At 37.4% G+C, this 22,176-nt stretch overlaps 1 protein-coding gene and 1 pseudogene across 2 annotated transcripts; one reads left to right on the top strand and one right to left on the bottom strand.

Moving 5' to 3' along the window:
• Positions 1 to 3,771: 3,771 nt before the first annotated feature.
• LOC132167989 (putative RING-H2 finger protein ATL71 pseudogene) lies at positions 3,772 to 4,352 on the bottom strand (annotated as a pseudogene).
• Positions 4,353 to 15,597: 11,245 nt separating this feature from the next.
• LOC132174818 (putative disease resistance RPP13-like protein 1) lies at positions 15,598 to 21,588 on the top strand. 2 transcript variants are annotated; one of them, XM_059586532.2, is made up of 6 exons: positions 15,598 to 19,460; positions 19,549 to 19,661; positions 20,517 to 20,646; positions 20,739 to 20,840; positions 20,920 to 21,010; positions 21,093 to 21,588. In XM_059586532.2, exon 1 carries the CDS (start codon positions 15,654 to 15,656, stop codon positions 19,422 to 19,424), a length of 3,771 nt encoding a protein of 1,256 aa, XP_059442515.2. In that variant the 5' UTR covers positions 15,598 to 15,653; the 3' UTR covers positions 19,425 to 19,460; positions 19,549 to 19,661; positions 20,517 to 20,646; positions 20,739 to 20,840; positions 20,920 to 21,010; positions 21,093 to 21,588. The 2 variants fall into 2 exon arrangements, with proteins under 2 accessions (XP_059442515.2, XP_088369612.1); XM_088513486.1 differs by lacking the exon at positions 20,920 to 21,010.
• Positions 21,589 to 22,176: the final 588 nt, after the last annotated feature.

Here is a 22,176-nt window from a genome sequence, read left to right as displayed (position 1 = left end):
CCCAACTTTTGCCGTTTCAAAAACGTCATTACAGGCATGTCACTAACCTAATATTAATATATATATATATATATATATATTTTTGGAGGGCAAAAATAGGTCACTAATGAGTAGTCATTAAACATCAAACTTTTTGTAGTGAGAAATGATAGAATTCATTCTATTTTTAACTATCTTTTAACCATCTCTATAGTGAATGAATGAATCTATCATTAAATTTGTGTGGTGTCACATTAGTTCACAAATTTAATGGTTGATATATTGAATTTGTAAGATGAGATGAAAAAAATGAGAAAAATATCGACGTGAATCAAATTTTTTTTTTTTTTTTTTTAAAGCATGTGAGAAGCTGATGTAGCAAGTTATACATATCCTATTTTGAGGGGGGAAAATCAAAGATTAAAGATGAAGGAAAAACCCATTAATAAAAGAAATTGGAATACTACAAAAATATTTATTAAAGAGTTACACAATCATAATTGACCCTCATGCATATTGTGGCCTACATCATGTATATATATATATATATTATATGGTACATGTAAGTGTCAAGAACTATTGTATTGGAGAAAGCATGCCATTTTTCTAATTTATTATCTCTTTTTTTTTTTTTTTTTTTTTATACAAACATTGCATTAAGAACAAGAGAACAGTACAACCCCTCAAGGGGGAAAGAAAACAGAAGGTGGATCTAATCCACTACAATTAGAGATGGGAAGAAGAGGAGGAGGGAGGAGAATGCAGCCCGAGTAAATTCTTGCCGCAGCCCAATATGTCACATGATGGGAGCAAAAGTTTGCACTTTTGTTAATCTTCTTGACTCTCTTTACGTATTCTACAAACCATAATAGAAAGGTTGGACCTGAGCAATTGGTTGCTAGTCCTACCACACCGATTCTAAGAAAATTTAAACAAGTTGTGTTTGAGCAGCTTGATACCGTTGACTATCTATCGGTTGTATTGCATTACCCGAAAACATGTCCACTTGGACTCGATCTCTTTTGAACAAGTCAACTTGCTTATTAAGTAGGCCGAAAAAAACAAAATGGGAAGAAAGAAGAGAAGTTCAATGTTCTTGCCTTCATCAACTTGCTCCTTGCCTTCTACTTCGCCAGCTTGGTGCCTTTGATTATTAGTTTTATTTCCGCACTTTGCGTATACTCGACTATAGTGCTACAGATTGAGGTTGGACTTATCAGTTATCACCTCGATGATTCCAATATATAATAGAAATGTTTTCTTTTTCTTATCTATTTCTCATTCATCTCTTTTTTTAATTTATCATTGAATTTATAAGACCTAAATGGGGTCTTACTGGTCCATTTAATGGTGAATTTGAAAAATAGGAGAAACTTCACTACTTAATTAACCCCCTAAACTTTTATTACTTTTGTAATCACCCCTAAAGTTATAAAACTCTCCATTTAGTGTATTCAACTTTGAAATGTTTGCAATGTCATCCATCCATTAGAATTTTCTATTAAATATTAATAGAGACCTTAGAAGTTAGAAATTTTCAAAATACCCTTGTTTTTTTTAAAAAAAAATATTTAATTAAGGTATTTTTGTAGTTTTATAAATTTTACAGGGATATAATGGTAATTTCATCCCCTTCTGACCTGATTTAACCTCAAACCCTAACGGGAGGGGTGACATTGCAAACTTTTTAAAATTCAATACACTAAATTGAGAATGATTGCGAAAGTGAAGAAAGTTTAGGGGAGTTAAGTAAAGTTTTCTAAAAAAAAGTATAAATGAAGTTGAAAAATAGCAATTTTCTTCAAATAAAATTCTGAATTCAATTTCCTGACAAGAAAATAATGGTCAATCTCTATAAAGTCTATTCGTTCATGAAATACAAGATTTGTGGCAATGTGGATTGCCCCCTTGTTGTCATAATACAATCTAACCAGCTGCAAATGTGTTATATTGAGGTCCATCAATCGGTGTTTCAATCAAGTGATTTCACAACCAATGGAAACCATTGATCTTTAGATCCCAAGTAAGAAGGATATATAATTCATGATAATGAGATCATTTTTATTAGATATATATACGAAATGTTGTTGAAGAAAATGTAGTTCTAACTAATTGATCCATAGATCTTATATATCTATCTATATGAAGAGGAAATCATGTAGCGAAGGGGATTTTTATTAATTTGTACAAAATGATACTTCAAACTTGGAATGAGCATGAATAAATTAATGATATTTCTTTATCTTTTGAGTTGTTTTGCCGGAACTCTGCTTCAGTTGCTGAGTGGGAGATGGCGGTTTGTTTCTTGGTGTTCCAAGAATGTAATAACCTGATGTTTAACCTAGTTTAAATGTTCCACAATTGGTATAATTGAGATTGGTGTTGGATTGAGTGTGGAAGTATGGAGTTTTTGGAAATGTAGTATATCCACTCATCCTTCACAAGGAGTACCTTATCATTGCTCAATAGAATTATACAAGGTTAATCACAAATTTGATGTTTCTATCTATTAATTTTGAAGAATTAGTTGATAAAACACCATACTCCAGCCCAACAGAACTTACAATAAAAAGAAACAAATTAATACAATAAAATGATAAGCTTAAAGCTTCTTATAGTTATTTAAATAGCCAATTAATCTCTCTTAATAAAGAACCAATGTGAAATTTGGCATCTATATTACTATATATATAAAACCTTCACAATCATATCTACCCACATAATTAATGTGGGACAAACTTTCCGATGTATCACAATCTTTCCCATTTAAATTCATGACGTCAATCTTCATGACTAAGGCCTACATTTGTAATGCCACAATATCTCAAGATGTTAATATTAATTTCGCTTTGATTGTATTTGTCACGATTTAAGAAAAGTATTAACCTTTGTATGTGTTATACGCCATTAACCCAAAAGGATTAGCTAGCTAGCCACATATGTGGAGACAAACTTCTTTACTTCACCTATGACGACAATCGGGTACGTACTCTATTTTATTATTATTATTATTATCTTTTCTTGTGTTTCATCAGTTGGCACCTAATTACACATCTTACTTATCTACTTCAAAAGAAAATTATTTTTAATCATAGATTCTCTCCATTATTGTCCTAATTCTTTTTATTTTATTATTTCTACTTTCTATTTGTATGGCATCAGAATCTCTCATTTATCCCAAACCATTTGTGTTGATACATTTGACTCATTGCCTAGTGTCGGCTTACCACCCTTTTGGCCTTTCTTGACATAGTTGACTATTTCTTCTATATCTTACGTACCCGCCACTTCTTTATAATTCTAATTAAATCCTTTACTTGTTCCATTTTTCTACTTCATGAAGATTATTACTGGGAAATCTTTAAACAGGAGATTTGAAGCCCAGCAAGTAAGCAATGTCTTCTTTTTTCTTTTTCCTTTTTTCTTTTTTTTATGAAGTTTATTTATAATTAGTTACCTCAATTAGAATTTAGGCGTTCCTAAGAAGTAACTCAATCAGTTGAAGATCACAGCTCATAAAGTGGAGATTACTAGTTCAAATCTCTCTCCTCATCCCATGTGCGAACACGTCCCACAAAAAAAATTAAAATTAAAATTTAGGCGTATGATTTCTCATGTCTACAAACGCGAAATCAGCTGCTAATAAGTTTGCTATTTCTCATGATCAATGATATTAACAAGAGCATCAAAGTAAACTTGAGCTACCATGTCAATCTCGTCACCCCATCATTTATAGTAATTTTTTAAAATACATGTTAACATTGATTTCATATATATATATATATATTTCAGTACATCGATCGTATTTTCTCAATCTCGTCGTCCTGCCAAGGGAGCCACCTCAGCGAGAGGAGTCGGAAGAGGAGTTGGGGCGGGTGAGTTCCGGCACACCGGACACGTAGGGTGCAGCCGTAACCATGGATCCACACACTTCCGATGGAAAAGATGACCACAATCAGGCAACAGCCTAATCATATCACTGACTTTATAATCCGCCAAGCATATGGAGCAGCAGGAAGCGGTTGAGTCGGCTTTGTGGACTTTGGCTTGGGAGTAAAGGAACTTCGGGAAGCTGCGGAGAGCTGCTTCGTCGAGTCCCACATCGATGATAACCGAGTCTGCAGGTTCAGCTCTTCTAATGGAGCTGCCGCCTTCAGTGAGGGAATGCTTGCGGGTGCAGTAGTAGGAAGCCGCGGTAATCAAGATGATAACAACAACGACGACAAGGGAGTATCCGAAGCTATAAGCAAACCCATCCATGTTTTCTGGATCATCATACGAATCCACACTGTTGCTGCTCATCGTCGAACGAGCCGCTTTCTGGGTATCCGACGCTTCGTCCCGACTAGATACACAAACACACAACGAGCTGCCTTCTGTTTATTCAAGGCTTCGTCCCGACTAGATCTCTGGTACACCATTCAACGCTCGGAGGGATAAGGGGAGATATATATATATATATATATAAAGAGGACCAGTTAGGGTTGTATCTGGGTGTGAGAAAGAACGTGTGACGCTGGAATTGATTGAGCTGATAGTGAAGGAAATACCTTCAAGAGAGAGAGAGAGGGAGGTTTATCATGAGGTTGCAAAAATGGCCAGGGGAGTTGCTATCTGGTGATTGTGTGCAACCGTTGTAGTTAGTATCTGACGATTGTCAACGGGTTGTATTATTTTGCTAATTAATAAGATAAATCCTCAAAAAAAAACAAAAAAACAAAACAAAAATCCCTCTGACTTGATTACTGAGAGGTTTGCTATAATGGCACGTTTGGTTGCTAGTGCACGTTTTGTTTAATGCATATAGAGTACTTATTTATTAAAAATAAATATGTTTCACGTTAAAACTGCTTTATCAAGGAAAGCAAAAAAAAAATTAAAAACTTCACTTACTCATAAAGTAGTAAGCAATTTTTAATGGCTTCCTAAATTTTAAAAATTCGTAATGTGGGTTCTAATCTTTCAGCCCCTTCCAATTAATCTTACTATATTTTTTTTTTTTATTTGTTTGTTAACTTAAAGGCTAGCATGTAAAATTTCTCTTCTGCTTCTATAAATTTTTTAAAATACAACTCTGCCCTTTATTAAAAAATAAAACATGGGTATTTTTTTTCTTTCTTATTTTTCACCTTTTTTTTTGAATTTTTTATTTAATAAAGGAGAATTTTGTTTGTTTGTTTGTTTTTTTTTTTTTTTTTTTCTCCATTTGGAATCAATTGAAAATTCAAGCGGAGGAAGTAATTGAAGATGGTTGAAAGATTAGAACCTTACATTACGAGCAACCCGACCAAGTTCGACTTTGGGTAGCCTACATCGCTAATGATATCCATCATCGTGGCCACCATTGCATTTAGGTATTCATGATGTGTCAAATGCGACATATGACAGATGATAAGCCATTAACTTTAACAATAAAGTGACAGAGAGACCTATTTTGAAATTGGGCAAAACATAAGGATTGTTTTCTTCAAATTGATAACTCAAAGACTAAATTCAAATCACATGAAAACCTAGGGGTCAAATATGATTTTTTTTTTTTTCTAATTATTATTCATCAATTATTTCTATACTGGAGTACAATAATTCACTTAAATAGACTCAATGACTAAACTCAAACCCTAATCCTAATTTGATTGACTTTGGGTGAAGCTCATTATTAAATTATAAAATAAAAACTCAAATCTTTAAAAATTAAATAAAACACAAATCCAAGAACAAACAACCTAAATAACTAATAAGTAATAAGACCTAAATAAAACAAAATTGGGTACTATTCGTCTCATCGATCCTACTAATGGAGAACCAAGCTCATATGGAAACAAATCCCACACGCCAGCCACACTTCAACCAACGGCTACAGCACACAAGGCAACCCACAGGACAGCCACAAATCAAGCAACGGCTACAACACACAAGGAAACCAAAATCAAATCAAGCAAATCATTCTAGAAAAGAAAACTCTCTTTCATTGTGTATTCCCTTGCCTAATTTGTAACCGCAAATACTTTGTATATATACCCAATCATAACAATGAAATAAGCAAGCTGAAAATATTCAACAAACATCTACTGTTTTATGCTATCAAAGCCATAAACAAGCGACCCACGTCGTTCTTGCTGCCGATCCATTTTTTTTTCATTGAAACCTTTTCTCAAACACCTTGCAGCAACTTCGAAATGGCCTCCTCATCCACCACAGCTAACCCAACCACGACCGATCTCACCCCAAATTCAACCACAACCAATATTACCCAAACACAGCAACCCATTCCCATCACCCAACTCTCAAGCTTTGCCCAATCCATTACCAAACTCAACAAAGGAAATTATATGACCTGGCGTGGTCTTGTAGAGCCCTTCCTCAAAGGTCACGACCTATATGGCTTCCTTGATGGCACCAAAACCCCACCAAGCCCACACACCCCCACCTCTCCAAACGGCACACCCATTGTCTCCACCGATCCATGGTGGCTTCGCCAGGATCAATTGATCCTCAGTATGCTCATGTCATCCATATCTGATGACATGCTGCCTCAAGTCCTTGGTTGCAAAACTGCCCAAGAATTATGGAAGACGCTTGATCAGACATTTACATCCGAGTCACAAGCCCGCACGTTGAACCTTCGACTTCAACTCACGACGGCTAAGAAGGGAAACCTGAGTGTTTCCGACCATTTCTATAAAATCAAACAAATTGTCGCAACTCTTGCCGCGGCCGGCCATCCAGTCAGTGACTCTGAATTCACAGCCTCTTTGCTCGGTGGTCTGGGTCCTGAATACGACCCCTTTGTGACCTCAGTCACCACGCGTGTAGAGCCCCTTTCCATGGATACTTTGTTTGGGCATCTTCTTGCCCATGAAGCTCGCCTTGCTCAGCACCATCAAATTGACCCCCTGTTCCCAACAGCCAACATCGCCGCTCGGAACTCCAATCCTCACCGTGGCCGTGACCATCACAGACGTTTCCCACGCTCCTCCGGCCAAGGGTTCCGTTCAAGGGGGCGTGCACATCAGCTCCAAGCTTCGGCTTCTAGAAGTCAGGGAGGAATGGGTCACTCCTCAAATTATCATCCCTCCATGGGCCCTCCCAGATCTAGCCCGCATGTGGGCTCTAGACCCACATGCCAAGTTTGTGGAAAATTGGGCCATTCCGCCCTAAATTGCTACCGCCGTTTTGATCAAGCCTACCAGGCTACTGGCCCAAATTTGACAGCATACACAGCTGCATCATCCTCCTATAGGGACCTAAATTGGTATCCGGACACTGGTGCCACCCACCATGTCACCTCCGATCTCAACAACCTGAGCCTTCACTCGGAAACATATGATGGACCCGATGAGATCCAAGTGGGCAATGGTACCCGTTTGGCCATCAAAAACACTGGCATTTCTAAACTCTCTCCTCAATTTATTTTACGTCATGTTTTGCATGTTCCTAAAATTACTAAGAATTTACTTTCAGTACAAAAATTTACTGCTGATAATAATGTTTCTATGGAATTTCACCCTTCTTATTTTTTTGTTAAGGATCGCATGTCCGGGAAAGTACTACATCACGGTCTGAGTAGAAATGGCTTATATCATTGGTTCCCTCCTTCAGCTGCACCACCACGCGTCTTTCTTAGTGAACGTACCACCTTTGTGAACTGGCACGCCCGCCTTGGACATCCTGCCGATCGCATAGTCCGCCATGTCGTCTCCACTTTTAATCTTTCCGCTACATCCAATAAGAAGCCCATTGTTTGCCCTGCCTGTCAGTGCGGCAAAAGTCATCAGCTTCCATTTTCTCTATCTGAAAATAAATCAAGTGTCCCACTTGAATTAGTGTTTTCCGATGTTTGGGGACCTTCCCCTCTTTTATCCAATAATGGTGCACGCTATTATGTGATATTTGTTGATCACTTTAGTAAATTTACTTGGTTTTACCCAATTACATGCAAATCTGATGTTTTCTCTATTTTTCCCAAATTTCAGGCTTATGTCGAACGCCTTTTTGATCGTAAAATCAAATCCATCCAAACGGATGGTGGTGGTGAATTTCAAAAATTACGTCACCTCTTTGCCTCTCATGGCATTCACCATCGGATTACGTGCCCACATACTCACCAACAAAATGGGTCTGTGGAACGTAAACACCGACATATTGTAGAAATGGGCCTCACACTCTTGGCCCATTGCTCCGCTCCACTAAATTATTGGGCTGAAGCTTTTCAAACAGCATGTTACCTTATTAATCGACTCCCTACACCCGTCCTTAACAATACATCTCCCTTTCAAAAATTGTTCAACCTTCGGCCTAACTACAACTTTATGCGAGTGTTCGGTTGTGCTTGTTGGCCTTATCTTCGGCCCTATAACAAGCATAAACTTGATTTTCGCTCCGACACATGCATCTTTATCGGCTATAGTCCTTCTCATCGTGGCTACCAATGCCTACACCCACCAACTGGACGCATTTATATTTCTCGCAACGTTATCTTTGATGAATCATCTTTTCCCTTCACTTCCATCTCCCCTCCCCCACACACTTCTTCTCCTCCCTCTCACACCACTATCTATCCTCCCCTCCTTCCCGACACCCCCATCCCCACATGTCACCCACTCTCTCCAAATCGCGAAGATCCAACCTCATTCCCTGTCATCCCGCCTACCCCTCCCACTCCTCCAACATCGAATCCTACTAACATCACTTCTTCTCCCTTGCAGGTTTTACCCGATCATTCGGATGCCCCGCCTGTGTTGCCTCCCCCTCAACATAGTATGCAGACTCGCTCGAAGAACAACATCTTCAAACCGAAGACTCTTCCCGACGGCCTCATCCGCTACCCGCTCCCTAAAGCTCTCATTGCCACCGCTAGCTCAGATGACATTGAACCTACCTCCTACACTACTGCCTCCAAGCACCCAGCCTGGCGTGACGCCATGAATATTGAGTTTGATGCCCTCCTCAGCAACGGCACTTGGACTCTCGTTCCTCAAACTTCCAAAATGAATGTTGTTGGTTGCAAGTGGGTTTTCCGTCTCAAACGCAAAGCTGATGGCTCTATTGATTGTCACAAAGCACGCCTAGTTGCCAAGGGTTTTCACCAACAACCAGGCATTGACTTTGGCGAGACCTACAGTCCAGTTGTCAAACCCACCACCATTCGCCTGGTCCTCTCCCTTGCCATATCTGCTGGCTGGCCCATCCGTCAAATTGATGTTCACAATGCCTTCTTACATGGCTGGCTCTCCGAGGATGTGTACATGGCTCAACCTCCTGGCTTCATCCACCCTCAGTTTCCTCATCATGTCTGCAAGCTCCACAAAGCACTCTACGGCTTAAAACAAGCCCCTCGTGCTTGGTACTCCCGTCTCAGCGATCGTCTTTTGGAGCTTGGATTCGTTGGCTCCCACTCCGACTCTTCCCTATTCATCCGTCGCACCCCTCCGGAGATCACTTATGTCCTCATCTATGTGGATGACATCCTCATCACCAGCTCCCTTCCACAAGGGACAGACTCACTCCTGCAGTCCCTTCGAGATGATTTTGCTATCAAGGACCTTGGACCTCTCCACTACTTTCTTGGCATGGAAGCTATCTCCACCTCCGATGGAATTATTTTATCTCAACAACGCTACATCCTTGACCTTCTCCGCAAGAGCAACATGTCCGAGGCCAAGCCTGTCAAGACTCCTATGTCTACAGCACACACCCTCACCCTACTATCCGGAGATACACTCATTGATCCATCTCCCTATCGCAGCCTTGTCGGTGCCCTCCAGTATTTGTCCCTAACTCGACCCGACATATCTTTTGCCGTTAACAAAGTTTCTCAATTCATGCATCGGCCAACCTCCCTTCACCTGCAGGCTGTCAAACGCATCCTACGGTATCTTAAATCCACCATCTCCTATGGCTTGCACCTTCGTCGCTCTCCATCTCGCACCCTCCAAGCCTATTCGGACGCCGACTGGGCCGGTTGCCCCGATGATCGCAAATCCACCGGCGGTTTTCGTATCTTTCTTGGCCCTAATCTTATTTCTTGGTCCTCTCGCAAACAACGCACAGTTGCCCGCTCCAGCACTGAATCTGAATATCGCACCCTTGCTACCACTGCGACTGAACTTCTTTGGCTTCAATCTCTGCTCCGCGACCTTGGTATCTTTCTCCCTTCACCCCCAACCCTTTGGTGTGACAACATTGGTGCCACATACCTCTCTGCCAATCCTGCATTTTATGCTCGCACCAAGCATATTGAAATTGACTTTCATTTTGTTCGTGATAAAGTTGCAGCTAAAACACTAGCAGTACGCTTCATCTCAAGCAAAGATAACTTAGCCGACATCTTTACTAAACCCACTGCATCCTCTCCTTTTTCCCTCATGCGCACCAAGCTCAACATAGTATGCCACTTGTCTCGCTTGAGGGGGCGTAATGGAGAACCAAGCTCATATGGAAACAAATCCCACACGCCAGCCACACTTCAACCAACGGCTACAGCACACAAGGCAACCCACAGGACAGCCACAAATCAAGCAACGGCTACAACACACAAGGAAACCAAAATCAAATCAAGCAAATCATTCTAGAAAAGAAAACTCTCTTTCATTGTGTATTCCCTTGCCTAATTTGTAACCGCAAATACTTTGTATATATACCCAATCATAACAATGAAATAAGCAAGCTGAAAATATTCAACAAACATCTACTGTTTTACCTACAACATCTTCTGTACGTCTCTCTCTCTCATATTTCCAACTTTACTAACTAATTAATATCCTAATAGTTAGTAACCATTATTCAAGGAAATAAGCAAAGACAGATTATATATATATGGTCGTGTGCTGACAAAAAGAGTATCATCAAAATTTCCATTGTCGAGTTGTACGTCACAACTAGGTTTTTTAGTCATAGGTAGACAGCCAAGATAGATGTCCTTCTCCTCAGTCAAACTCAGCATCCTTGGTTGGAAAAGGGTTTGGATATTACTGCCACTTCACCAGAAGATCAAGGCCATGTGTATATATAGCTGGTGGAAAAAAAAACAACGAAGAATTTTTTTAAAAAAAATTTCTTTTTTTCCTTAAAATCTAAGTTGGTGTTAGCCCAAGAATTTGTTTAGTTTGACTATATATATAAATGTATCTTTTGACATGAAAATAAAATGAACTAAAACTCAGTTTCTGAGTAATCAGATTTTCACCTAACTTCTGCTGCAGCACATGAATGTTTGTAGCTTTCTATCAGTTTTTTGGGAAGTTTTTTTTTTTTAATCAAATACTAAAGGATGATTAGCTAGAACATCACTGGAAAAAGTCAAAAGAATTTATGTGGAGCAATCTCTTTGCCAAAAGTTGAATTTGTTTAGAGCTAAATATTTCTTCAAGCAATCTTTTCGCACGATGATTTTATATTTATTTTTTTTTATCTTTTCAATAAAAGTTGTCAACCTTTCCCATGGGGAGGAATTGCTCTCCACCCTTAAATTAACGCCCACGTTGAACCTAGTCTTGAAAGGCATCCCTCATTTAAACAAATAAAATCTTCCCAAGGAGAAAAAAGAAAATCTCAATGATGCCAGATAAAGCCCTTTTTCTCTTTTTTCTTGGAATTAATTCAGCAGCATCTTTTATTACTTTTACAATAATATCCTTAAATTTTTTTTAAAAAAATATCAATTTAGGGTTATCATCTTTCATAAGTTTGCAATGTCGATCCTCCCATCCAAATTCAGTTGCATTAAATCCTAACAGAGAAAGTTTGTGATTGATTACTATTGAATTTTGATCAAATCATAATTTTAAAAGTCATATCATAAGATGAGCGATTTAAAAATATATGATTTGAAACATGATGCTAAGGATTTTGTTAAAATCTCATGTGTTTTTCCCTAAAAAAGAAAAGGAAAAATACAAACCCTTTGCTTATATTGATAATGTTTTAATTGTCTGTATCTATATCGTTTTGTAGACAGTATTGTAACTTAATTCATGAAATAATTATTACAGAATAATGCCTAAAATAAAGAGATTGCAATAATATGCAATCATTATGATTGCGCAAAATAGCTACAAATTCTTATATATTTAGAGTAATGTTATATGTAAGACTCATATTTCTCTTTTATCCCTCCAAAGGTGATGTAGTTTTTAAAATTACAAAATTTAATAGTGATATACTCCAAAATTTAATACCTTGGCTTGAGCAAGAATGTGACTAATCATAGGACAGAAAATTCTTACAGCCCTCCCGCAACATTGGCTCAAGTGAAGTTGTGACAGTTTTTAGTAAAGACTATTTTGTAATTTTACTTTCCGCGTTGAGCCCTAAATTATTTTTAAGCACAACGAGACCTGCTTGACCGCCTAGTTCTTATTGTAGTTCAGTTTTATGAATAAGAACACTTGAGAGAGAGTTTCTCTTTTGTTTCCTATATTCATATGCTTGGCTTTATAAAATGGTTGTTTAATATTGTAGTGTTTTCAGAATTAGCTTCCCACTCGCCACACTCCGTATGAAATGGTTGTTTGATGTACTTACAACTAAAAAGTTGTTTGTTATGAGCCTATGAATGAGCATGGTGGATAGTTTAGTCCTAAGCTTTCTTCTGCTGAGATAGCTAAACCATGGTGTTCCATTGAAGTATGGTTTCATTGTCCAAAGAATTTGATACTCTTCAAGGGTCTCATCATCAAGGAGGCATCTGGATTTTGAAGAAAGCTATTAATATTTGCCTCTTTTATCTTACAAATTAATCAAGAAAAGGTTGAGCACTTTTCTTCTTGGCGGCAGGGCATTTTCTCTCTATTCATAACATATGTACGTGTTTAAGTGACAACATGAAAAATTTGCAGTTCTTATAATCCTTCATATTTATAGATCGAGATAGGGGATATAATTCATAAGTCTCGCTTGGGCTGCTTTAATGTGGGATTGATGGGATTTCGTTCATGACCCGTAGGCCTTCTACCTTTAAGTAGTCTTTGCCAGCTTTAAACAAATTAATAACAAAATTTGGTTTGTCTATCCCCTATAAGCAAACGGCTGGGGTTGTAACGATTGATGTATGTATGTATATAAACTTCTTTTCTTCTTTTATTTCATGAGATTTTTCAGCATGCCGCTGAACTATTCATCGCCCTGAGGCCTGAGCCATACATACATCATACTCTTCAGGATGCCTCTGAACTATTAGCAATTGGAAAATCTGTAAGTGCTCAAATTTGCCTTGATTGGACCTTACGATTTCATTGGATTTCCTCCAACCAAACTGAAACTTTGGTGTTCGAGATTTATTAAAGGATTTGGTTTAAATGGACTCACAACGTATAAGCCCTAAACATATGATGGACTTCTAATGCAAAACAACTCAAAGAAGGACTACTAAACCCCTTAGACATCATCTTTTGAAGATGTATTATTATTATTTTTTTGACAAATAAAACTCCTACTATAATTAAAATACTTTCCTTGCTCCAGCTCTATATCTCCCACGATTATGTGTTCTTATAACATGGCATTTTAAGTCAAACTACCCTACAAAAGGTAAATTATTGAACAAAGATCTACAATGTGTAACATTACAGGAAAAACCGTAAGCATTATAAATTATCTTTATAAACTACTCATTTTATGTGAACTACTCTTTATCTTCTCAATATGTGATTGGAGAGATTAGGGGTGATACATAATTTAATTCATCCATCCATGATCCATCAATTCATAAGGACTTTCATGTCCACTTGCAAAATTATTGATTGAGGATATGTCGGTTGTGCACTTCTAGATTGCTGTCTCTCATTTTCAAAGGCAATGTCCATGAAATTTTTTTTTTTTTTCTTTTATTTATTTATTTATTTTTTTTTCATGTTGTGTTTGCTTTCTCTTTTTCTTTTGGTGTAGGGCCATTAACGTCCTTATTATGGCATGGGCTACTTGATATCAAAAGCTAAATTTAAGGAGAAAATTTTAATTTATCAAATTTAGAGAACCACTTTATATCAAAACTACAATAATAAGACCATGTTGAGAATTTGAGGTTTAATAGAAATATTTATAAAATGTTAGGAGCCAATGCTCGGGCACACAGGGTTGGCAGGGCAGGGAATGAGATTCGGTTAGTATAATATAGGAGGGCAAAATAATTTTTTTAAAAATTTTTTTAGGATTATCTTACCCTCTTGTGTTGCCTAACCTGTTCCTGAAAGGGTAGAAAGCACACCTCTGAAAGACTGAATCATGGCATGACTAGCTGGCAGAGTGGAAGTCACCTTTCAAATTTTTTTCCTTGTGAAACGAAGAAAGTGTCAAATCAGTTTGGAGAAAAAATTTGTCCTAAGTAATCATATGATCTTTCAATATATGGCATTTTTACTGTATCATAAATTAATTGATGTGAAAAAATTAAGAATGTTTAGTATGAAAAAGTAATAGTAAAAAATTGTTTTGTAATGATTTGTTTTTATTTAAATAGAGGAATAATATGAAGTCATTTTTAGCCTTTGCCGAACAGAGCCAGAAATTAATTGTGGATTGAATGTGGCCAACTTTGGTGGACTCCATGCCACATCATGTCATTAAATCAAACTGAATAAATGAAAAAGTAACCAATATTTGTCCATCTTTAATTCATATCATTTGAGAGAGAAAATTTGAGAGGTGAGTTGTACTACTCAACCAACTATCAGAGCTAGCTCTGCAATCTGTCATTCATACAATTTAGTTGGCAAGCAGCAATGATTAGCTGATGGAGGCAAGGAGCAATAGATGGTGATTTGAGTCCTATATTAAAAAAATATTATAAATGCAAGTGTTTAATATAATATTGTTCAGTAAGAACAAATAAGCATTGAAAAAGTCACACATTGAAAAAGTCAACACTAAAATAATTTTATTTTTCTTGTATTAGAGTCGACTATTAGTAGCGAGAGTAATGCATGTTGCCGCTAATAAACTTGACCTTAATGAAGTAAATTCAAGTGGTGCAACTTCAATCATTGAACTTTTAAAAAATATTATAGTTTTGATATAATTAGTCCACATGATAATAAGGCCGTTAATGGCCTACCACCGAAAGAAAGAGAGAAAGCAAACAAACATGAAAGAAAGAAATTTCATGGACAATCTACATGTGCAAGTGGACGTGAAATAATTATCTTGTTTAGACAATTTTTTTATTTTTTATTTTTAAGTGAAAACATGAAATATTTTGGGTTATTATAATCAAATCAAAGCACAGCTAACGCCTCAACAAGTCTGTGTATGCTTTAAACAAAATAATAACAAAATTTTCTATTGTTATAAGACTGTTTTTCAAAGGAAAAATCCATGAAGTTTCTTTCTCTCATGTTTGGTTTGCCTTTATTTTTTTGTCTTATTTTTCCTTCTTTTGGTTGTAGGCTTATGATAGTTATTCTTTCTTTCTTTTTCTTTGATGAAGTGAGATGATGTGGATTCCACCACAACTGGCCAGCCTTATTCAATCCACCAAACGGAATCCAAAGATATCGCTCAACAAAATACAAATAAGTGGACCGTTTTGCATGGAATGGTAGATGGCACATTCTCAAGAGAAGTCAAGTTTTTTAAGTCCACTTCTTCCTTGTTAAAGCAAAAAGCAGCTTCCTCTCTGTTTTTGCTCTGCTACTTGCATTCCCCTTCCTTCATTTCCTTTGATTTCCAAACAAGAAAACATGGCTGAGATTGCAACCATTTTTATCTCTCCCTTCCTCCAAGTGTTTTTCGAAAGAATGGCATCTGGGGAGTTTGTTGATTTCTTTCGACGACGAAAACTCTCTGATGGACTCCTCAAGCAGTTGAAGACAACATTCCTGACCTTCGTTGCAGTGCTTGAGGACGCGGAGGAGTTGCAAGTTACAAATTCTAATGTGAAAGAGTGGCTTGATGAGCTGAAAGATGCAGTCTATGATGCAGAGCACGTCTTGGATGAGATTGCTACTCAAGCCTTGCAAAGCGAGTTGGATGCTCAATTTCAAACCACTGCAAGCAAGGTACAAAAGTCTATCTCTGCTTTTCGTAATTCTTTTGTCCAACAAATAGAGCCAAAAATAAAAGGGATACTTGGCAGACTAGAATCTCTAGCGCAACAAAAGGATCTTATAGGCCTTAAAGAAGGTTTTGGAGGGAAATCATCCGAAAGATTGCCCACAACTTCTTTGGTTGAAGAATCTGATATTTGTGGTAGGGATGTTGACAAGGAGGCAATCATTAAAATGATACTCTCAGATGATGCACGTGGCAATGAGATGAGTGTGATTGCTATAGTCGGCATGGGAGGGATGGGCAAGACCACCCTTGCTCAGTTTGTATACAATGACAATAGGGTGAAGAAGCACTTTAATAACCTTGATGCATGGGTTTGTGTTTCTGAAGAATTTGACGTGTTCAAGATAACGAAAACAATTCTGGAGGCAGTAACTTCGTCAACTTGTGATATTAAGGATCTAAATCAACTTCAACTTAGACTAAGGGAGTGTTTAACGGGAAAGAAGTTTCTACTTGTTTTAGATGATGTTTGGAATGAAACTTATGTTCAATGGGAGGCATTGTGTAAACCCTTCAAAAATGGGGCACAAGGAAGTAAGGTCCTTGTAACAACGCGTAATAATAGTGTTGTATCAGTTGCTAGAGCTCTGTCTTATCATCTAATGGAGTTACCGGAAGAAGATTGTTGGTCACTATTTGCAAAGCATGCATTCCATGATGGTAACTCTAATGCACATGGAGAGCTAGAAGTAATAGGTAGAAAAGTCATTGAAAAGTGCGGAGGCCTTCCATTAGCAGTGAAGACAATTGGTGCTTTATTAAGATCTAAACCAGATGTTAATGAATGGGATAAGATATTAAAGAGTGAATTATGGGATTTGCCAATTGATGAGATGGGTATTCTTTCAGCTCTAAGGTTAAGTTACAAATATCTCTCTTCACCTCTAAAGCAATGCTTTGCTTATTGTTCAATATTCCCAAAGGATTATGCTTTCAAAAAGGATGGATTAATCTTGTTATGGATGGCGGAAGGTTTCTTACATCAACCCAAAAACAGAACAATGGAAGACCTTGGTAATGAGTATTTCCTCACTCTAGAATCAAGATCATTATTCCAAAAATCAAGTGACGACAAGTCATGTTTTGTAATGCATGATCTTGTGAGTGATTTAGCAAAATCTATATCTGGACAATTTATTTCAAGGTTGGAGGATAGTTGTTCTCACGAGATAGTAAACAATACTCGCCACTTGTCCTATTTTTTCAAACAAGAATTTCATAGCTTAAAGAAGTTTGAGACCCTTCAGAAAGCTAAGAGGTTGCACACTTTCCTACATTTAGATATGTCAGGTTATAATTGGCCCGGCTACTACTTGAGTAAAAAAGTAGCACATGATTTACTGCCGACACTAAGATGCTTACGGCTGCTTTCTTTGTCCAAGTATGAGAACATTACTGAATTGCCAGAGTCAATTGGCAAACTTAAACACCTACGTTACTTGGATCTCTCTTTCACTAAAGTTCAAAGACTACCTGATTCTATATGTCAATTGTGCAATTTGCAAACATTGAGATTGTCACATTGTAGAGAGCTTGTTGTGTTGCCAAGAGATATGTGCAAACTCATTAGTTTACGTCATCTTGATATTACCGAAACTGGCATAAAAGAGATGCCGATACATTTGGGCAGATTAAAATGCCTCCAGACGTTGACTAAATTTATCGTCGGCAAAGGTTGTGGGACTTGCATTGGAGAGTTAGGAAATTTTACAAATCTTAAGGGATCACTTTCTATATTGGAGCTCCAAAATGTTGAATCTCCTTGTGATGCTCTGAATGCAAGCTTGAGGGATAAAAAGTACCTCGAAGAATTGGTATTGGAATGGAACGTTGATACTAATTTCTCAGAAAGTCAAAGAAGTGTACTTGATAGTCTCTGGCCCCATACAAGCTTGAAAAGCCTCACTTTTAGATACTACTGTGGTAAAACTTTTTCAGATTGGGTAGGGCATCCTTCATTCTCTAATGTAGCATCTCTTGAGCTACAAAGTTGTAGGTATTGCAGCAGTTTGCCACCCCTTGGGCAGCTACAATCTCTGCAGAACCTCTATATTGCTGGTTTTGATGAAGTTGTTACAGTGGGTCGTGAGTTTTTTGGTAGCGGTTCTTCTTCATCTAAGCCATTTGGTGCCCTCAAAGTTCTTAAGTTGGAGAATATGTGGAACTGGGGGGAATGGAATTATTTTGGTGACGAAAATGAGGGTGTAGGTTTTCCTCAACTTGAAAAGCTTTATATTATCACGTGCCCTAAACTCACAGGAGGGTTGCCGGTCCATCTTCCTTCTTTAGCCATACTTGATATTATTAATTGTCAGCAACTGGTGGCTCCACTCCCAAGGACTCATGTTATACGTAATTTGAGGTTGGATGATTGTAATGGGGTTTTGTTAAATGAATGGCCACCTGGAATGCAGAAGCTCGAAATTGGAAGATTTGATCCACTAGAGTTCCTTCCCAAGGGAATGATAGACTCCAACGGCGGTCTTCAAGAGTTGGTGATCCGTAGCTGTTCCTCACTTGTGTCCCTTCCTAAGGATGGTCTTCCCTCTACATTAAAAACCCTTGAGATTAATAGTTGTATGAAGTTAGAGCTCTCAACAAACCTGGACTATTCATCCCTTGGAAAACTGTCGTTGTGGAATTGTGATTCTGTAAAGTCCTTTCCATTAGATTTATTCCCAAATCTTTATCACATCAAAATCAGTTCGTGTATCAATTTGGAATCTCTTACGGTTCCAGAAAATTATGAACATGATTTAGTCGCCTTGGAGATTAATATCAGACATTGCCATAATTTTGTTTCTTTTCCAAAAGGAGGATTGCGTGCCCCCAAACTCACAACGTTTAGGGTCGATGGTTGTGGCAGTTTGAGATCACTTCCTGACAAAATGCACATACTCCTTCCGTCTCTTGAGTGTTTGGATATATGGCATTGTCCAAAAGTTGAGTCGTTTCCTGAAGGGGGGTTGCCTTCCAATTTGAAATCAATTTTGATCATTGGTTGTGAAAAACTCATTGCAAGTCGGATGGGATGGGGTTTGCAGAACCTCCCTTTTCTTAGATCTTTGTCAATCGGTGGCAATTCTGAAGATGTGGAGTCCTTCCCAGAGGAGCAGTTGCTGCCCACCAATCTGACCTACCTTGGAATATGGTACTTTCCAAATTTGAAATTTTTGGACAAGAAAGGGATTCAACACCTCAATGCTCTTGAAAGATTGAGTATCTGGAACTGCCCTCAGCTCAAGTATATGCCGGAACAGGGGCTGCCTCCCTCCCTTTCTCTATCAATCTTGGAATGTCCTTTGTTGAAGGAAAAGTTGCAAAGTAAAAAAGGAAAAGAATGGTTCAAGATTGCTCACCTGGAACAGATATGGATTGATTACAAATGGATTGAATAAGCGAAAAGTCTGTCTAGCAAGAGTCCCCAAATTTCGGTACGTGCAATTTTCAACCTCCTAATTTATCTAATATGATTTACCCTCTCTGTTTTAATGTGCTTAGTTGCTATCTTTGATACAACAGCATGCTCCACCCACTTCACCACTTCAACGATACGTCCACCAGATGACATGAACAACTCTGATAATGGGATAAAGAAGTAGCAAAGCAGAAGAGATTGCCAGAAGTTTGAAAATGTAATCTTTCATCTTCTTTAGCTTGCAAGTTTGAAACAAATTATATTTATCAGGCCAGGTTGATGACTTTGTCAGCAATCTACCACCGTCCCAAAAAAAAAAAGAAATTAATTATTTAAACCCTTCGTCCTTTGATTATCTTTCTGCATATTTCTTTGATGACTAACATGTTATTTTGTCAATACTTTTAGTGTGCAACTTCTCGGTTTGCTCTGTTTTTTTTATTTTTATTTTTTCGTTCCTTTGCTCCCATATATAATCAAACCCTTAAAAATTAACTATTTCCTATTCCCTTAATAACTTGAAAGCCACAATCTTTCCCCTAAACTTTGGTACCGATTATGCATAGAAACATGTTGTGTTGTTGTCCTATATATGTTGGCTATTGGTGAACAACTTAAAAATATTTCTACTTGAAAAGAAAATCATATATTCCATATGATATCTAATTACTCAAAATAATTTGGAACTTAATTTAAAAGATCTAGCCGACATTGAACTAATTTAAAACAGAATGCTCCAGCACTAAATCAATTCTGATAAATTCGATTATCAAACTGTTGAGATGAGAAACTGAAGCTGGATTTATATATGGTGTTCCTTGTTACTTATTTCTTGTCTTATTAACTTTAAATGTACATTGTCAACTTGACAGATTTTTAATCATTGTTGATCTTGATGCTTCCATAGGCCATAATTTCAGCAGTAATTTTGGTCATTGCACAATTAGTTTCGATTACCAGGTAGTTTATATTCAGTTCACGTCTTGACTTTTCAAGCCCTATGTTTGAAATGCTTTGCATTTCCAGTTTGTTTTTTAGATACCATATTACATGTACTGTTCCCTGTTTGCAGTTCTACCACCCTGTTTGCTTTCTTGGAGTTATGATAGCTTAATTGGTTTTGCAAAAGGAATATATGGGGCGAAGACTTTGGTGGGGTCTCCTTATATTTTAGCAACCTGTTAGTTGTGTCAGCTAAAATGGTATTTTTCATCTATTGATGAGATTTTCTTTTTCTTTTTCTTTTTCTGTATTGGATGGTGGCACCTATTCTAACTTGATGAACGTTTATTAGTATCCTTGTTTATATGCATGGAGAAACCATGTGCTGCCAGCGGCTGATGAAGCTAAATCAATATAGACAAATTAAAAATTGGTTTTATTAGACCAAGATGAGGTGAATGTTTTTCCCACATTCTGTTTGTGGTTTGGCAGATCAAAGAAATTGAGATTAATATGTACGTTTATTAGTGTAGGATTACTGAGAAACCATGTCATACCATCGGCTGATGAAGCTGAACCAATATGGACAAAAAATTGGTTTTATTAGACCATGACCAAGATGAGGCACGTGTTTTTTCCACATTCTGTTTGGGGTTTGAAAGTGCAAAGAACTTGAGATTTATATGTACACCTTTTTGTGTTTCAGGCTAATCAGTACAAGAAACATTACCGTATTGAATTATTTGTGCTGCAAGTCAATCCCCGCATGTTGAATTATTCCGTCTCAAGTGTTGGGAGTACCTCAAAAATTTCTTGAAAATGGAGAAGTGATGCAGCCGAACTTGCAAATGCGCTCATGGAGGGTCTTGAGTGAAGGAAGAAGGCTTCTGGAGTGGGAAGTTTTATTCTGCAGGAGACAAATCATGCGTAACCTCTGCTTGACCTTGGCTCGAGCAAGAATGTGACTAATCATAGGACAGAAAATTCTCACAGCCCTCGCGCAACATTGGCTCAAGTGAAGTTGTGACAGTTTTTAGTAAAGACTATTTTGTAATTTTGCTTTCCGCGTTGAACCCTAAATTCTTTTCAAGCATAACGAGACCGGCTTGACCGCCTAGTTGTTATTGTAGTTCAGTTTTATGAATAAGAATACTTGAGTGAGAGTTTCTCTTTTGTTTCCTATATTCATGTGCTTGGCTTTATAAAATGGTAGTTTGATGTAGTGTTTTCAGAATTAGCTTCCCATTCGCCACACTCCATATAAAATGGTTGTTTGATGTACTTGCAACTAAAAAGTTGTTTGTTATGAGCCTATGAATGAGCATGATGGATAGTTTAGTCCTAAGCTTTCTTCTGCTGAGATAGCTAAAACATGGTGTTCCATTGAAGTATGGTTTCATTGTCCAAAGAATTTGATACTCTTCAAGGGTTTCATCATCAAGGAGGCATCTGGATTTTGAAGAAAGCTATTAATATTTGTCTCTTTTATCTTACAAATCAAGAAAAGGTTGAGCACTTTTTTTCTTGGAAGCGGGGCATTTTCTTTCTATTCATAACATATGTGTTTAAGTGACAACATGAAAAATTTGCAGTTCTTATAATCCTTCATATTTATAGAGATAGAGGATATAATTCATAAGTCTCGCTTGGGCTACTTTAATGGTAGTCTTTACAATTTATCTTTGGATTGATGAGATTTAGTTCATGACCCATAGGCCTTCTACCTTTAACAAGTCTTTGCCTGCTTTAAACAAATTAATTACAAAATTTGGTTTGATTTGAGATTGTCA

Source organism: Corylus avellana, chromosome 2, assembly GCF_965113065.1.
Source record: "Corylus avellana chromosome 2, dhCorAvel1.hap1.2, whole genome shotgun sequence".
NCBI classification, from domain to species: domain Eukaryota; kingdom Viridiplantae; phylum Streptophyta; class Magnoliopsida; order Fagales; family Betulaceae; genus Corylus; species Corylus avellana.
Note: the sequence above shows the minus strand (reverse complement) of the source record. Positions and strands in the feature narration are given on the sequence as shown.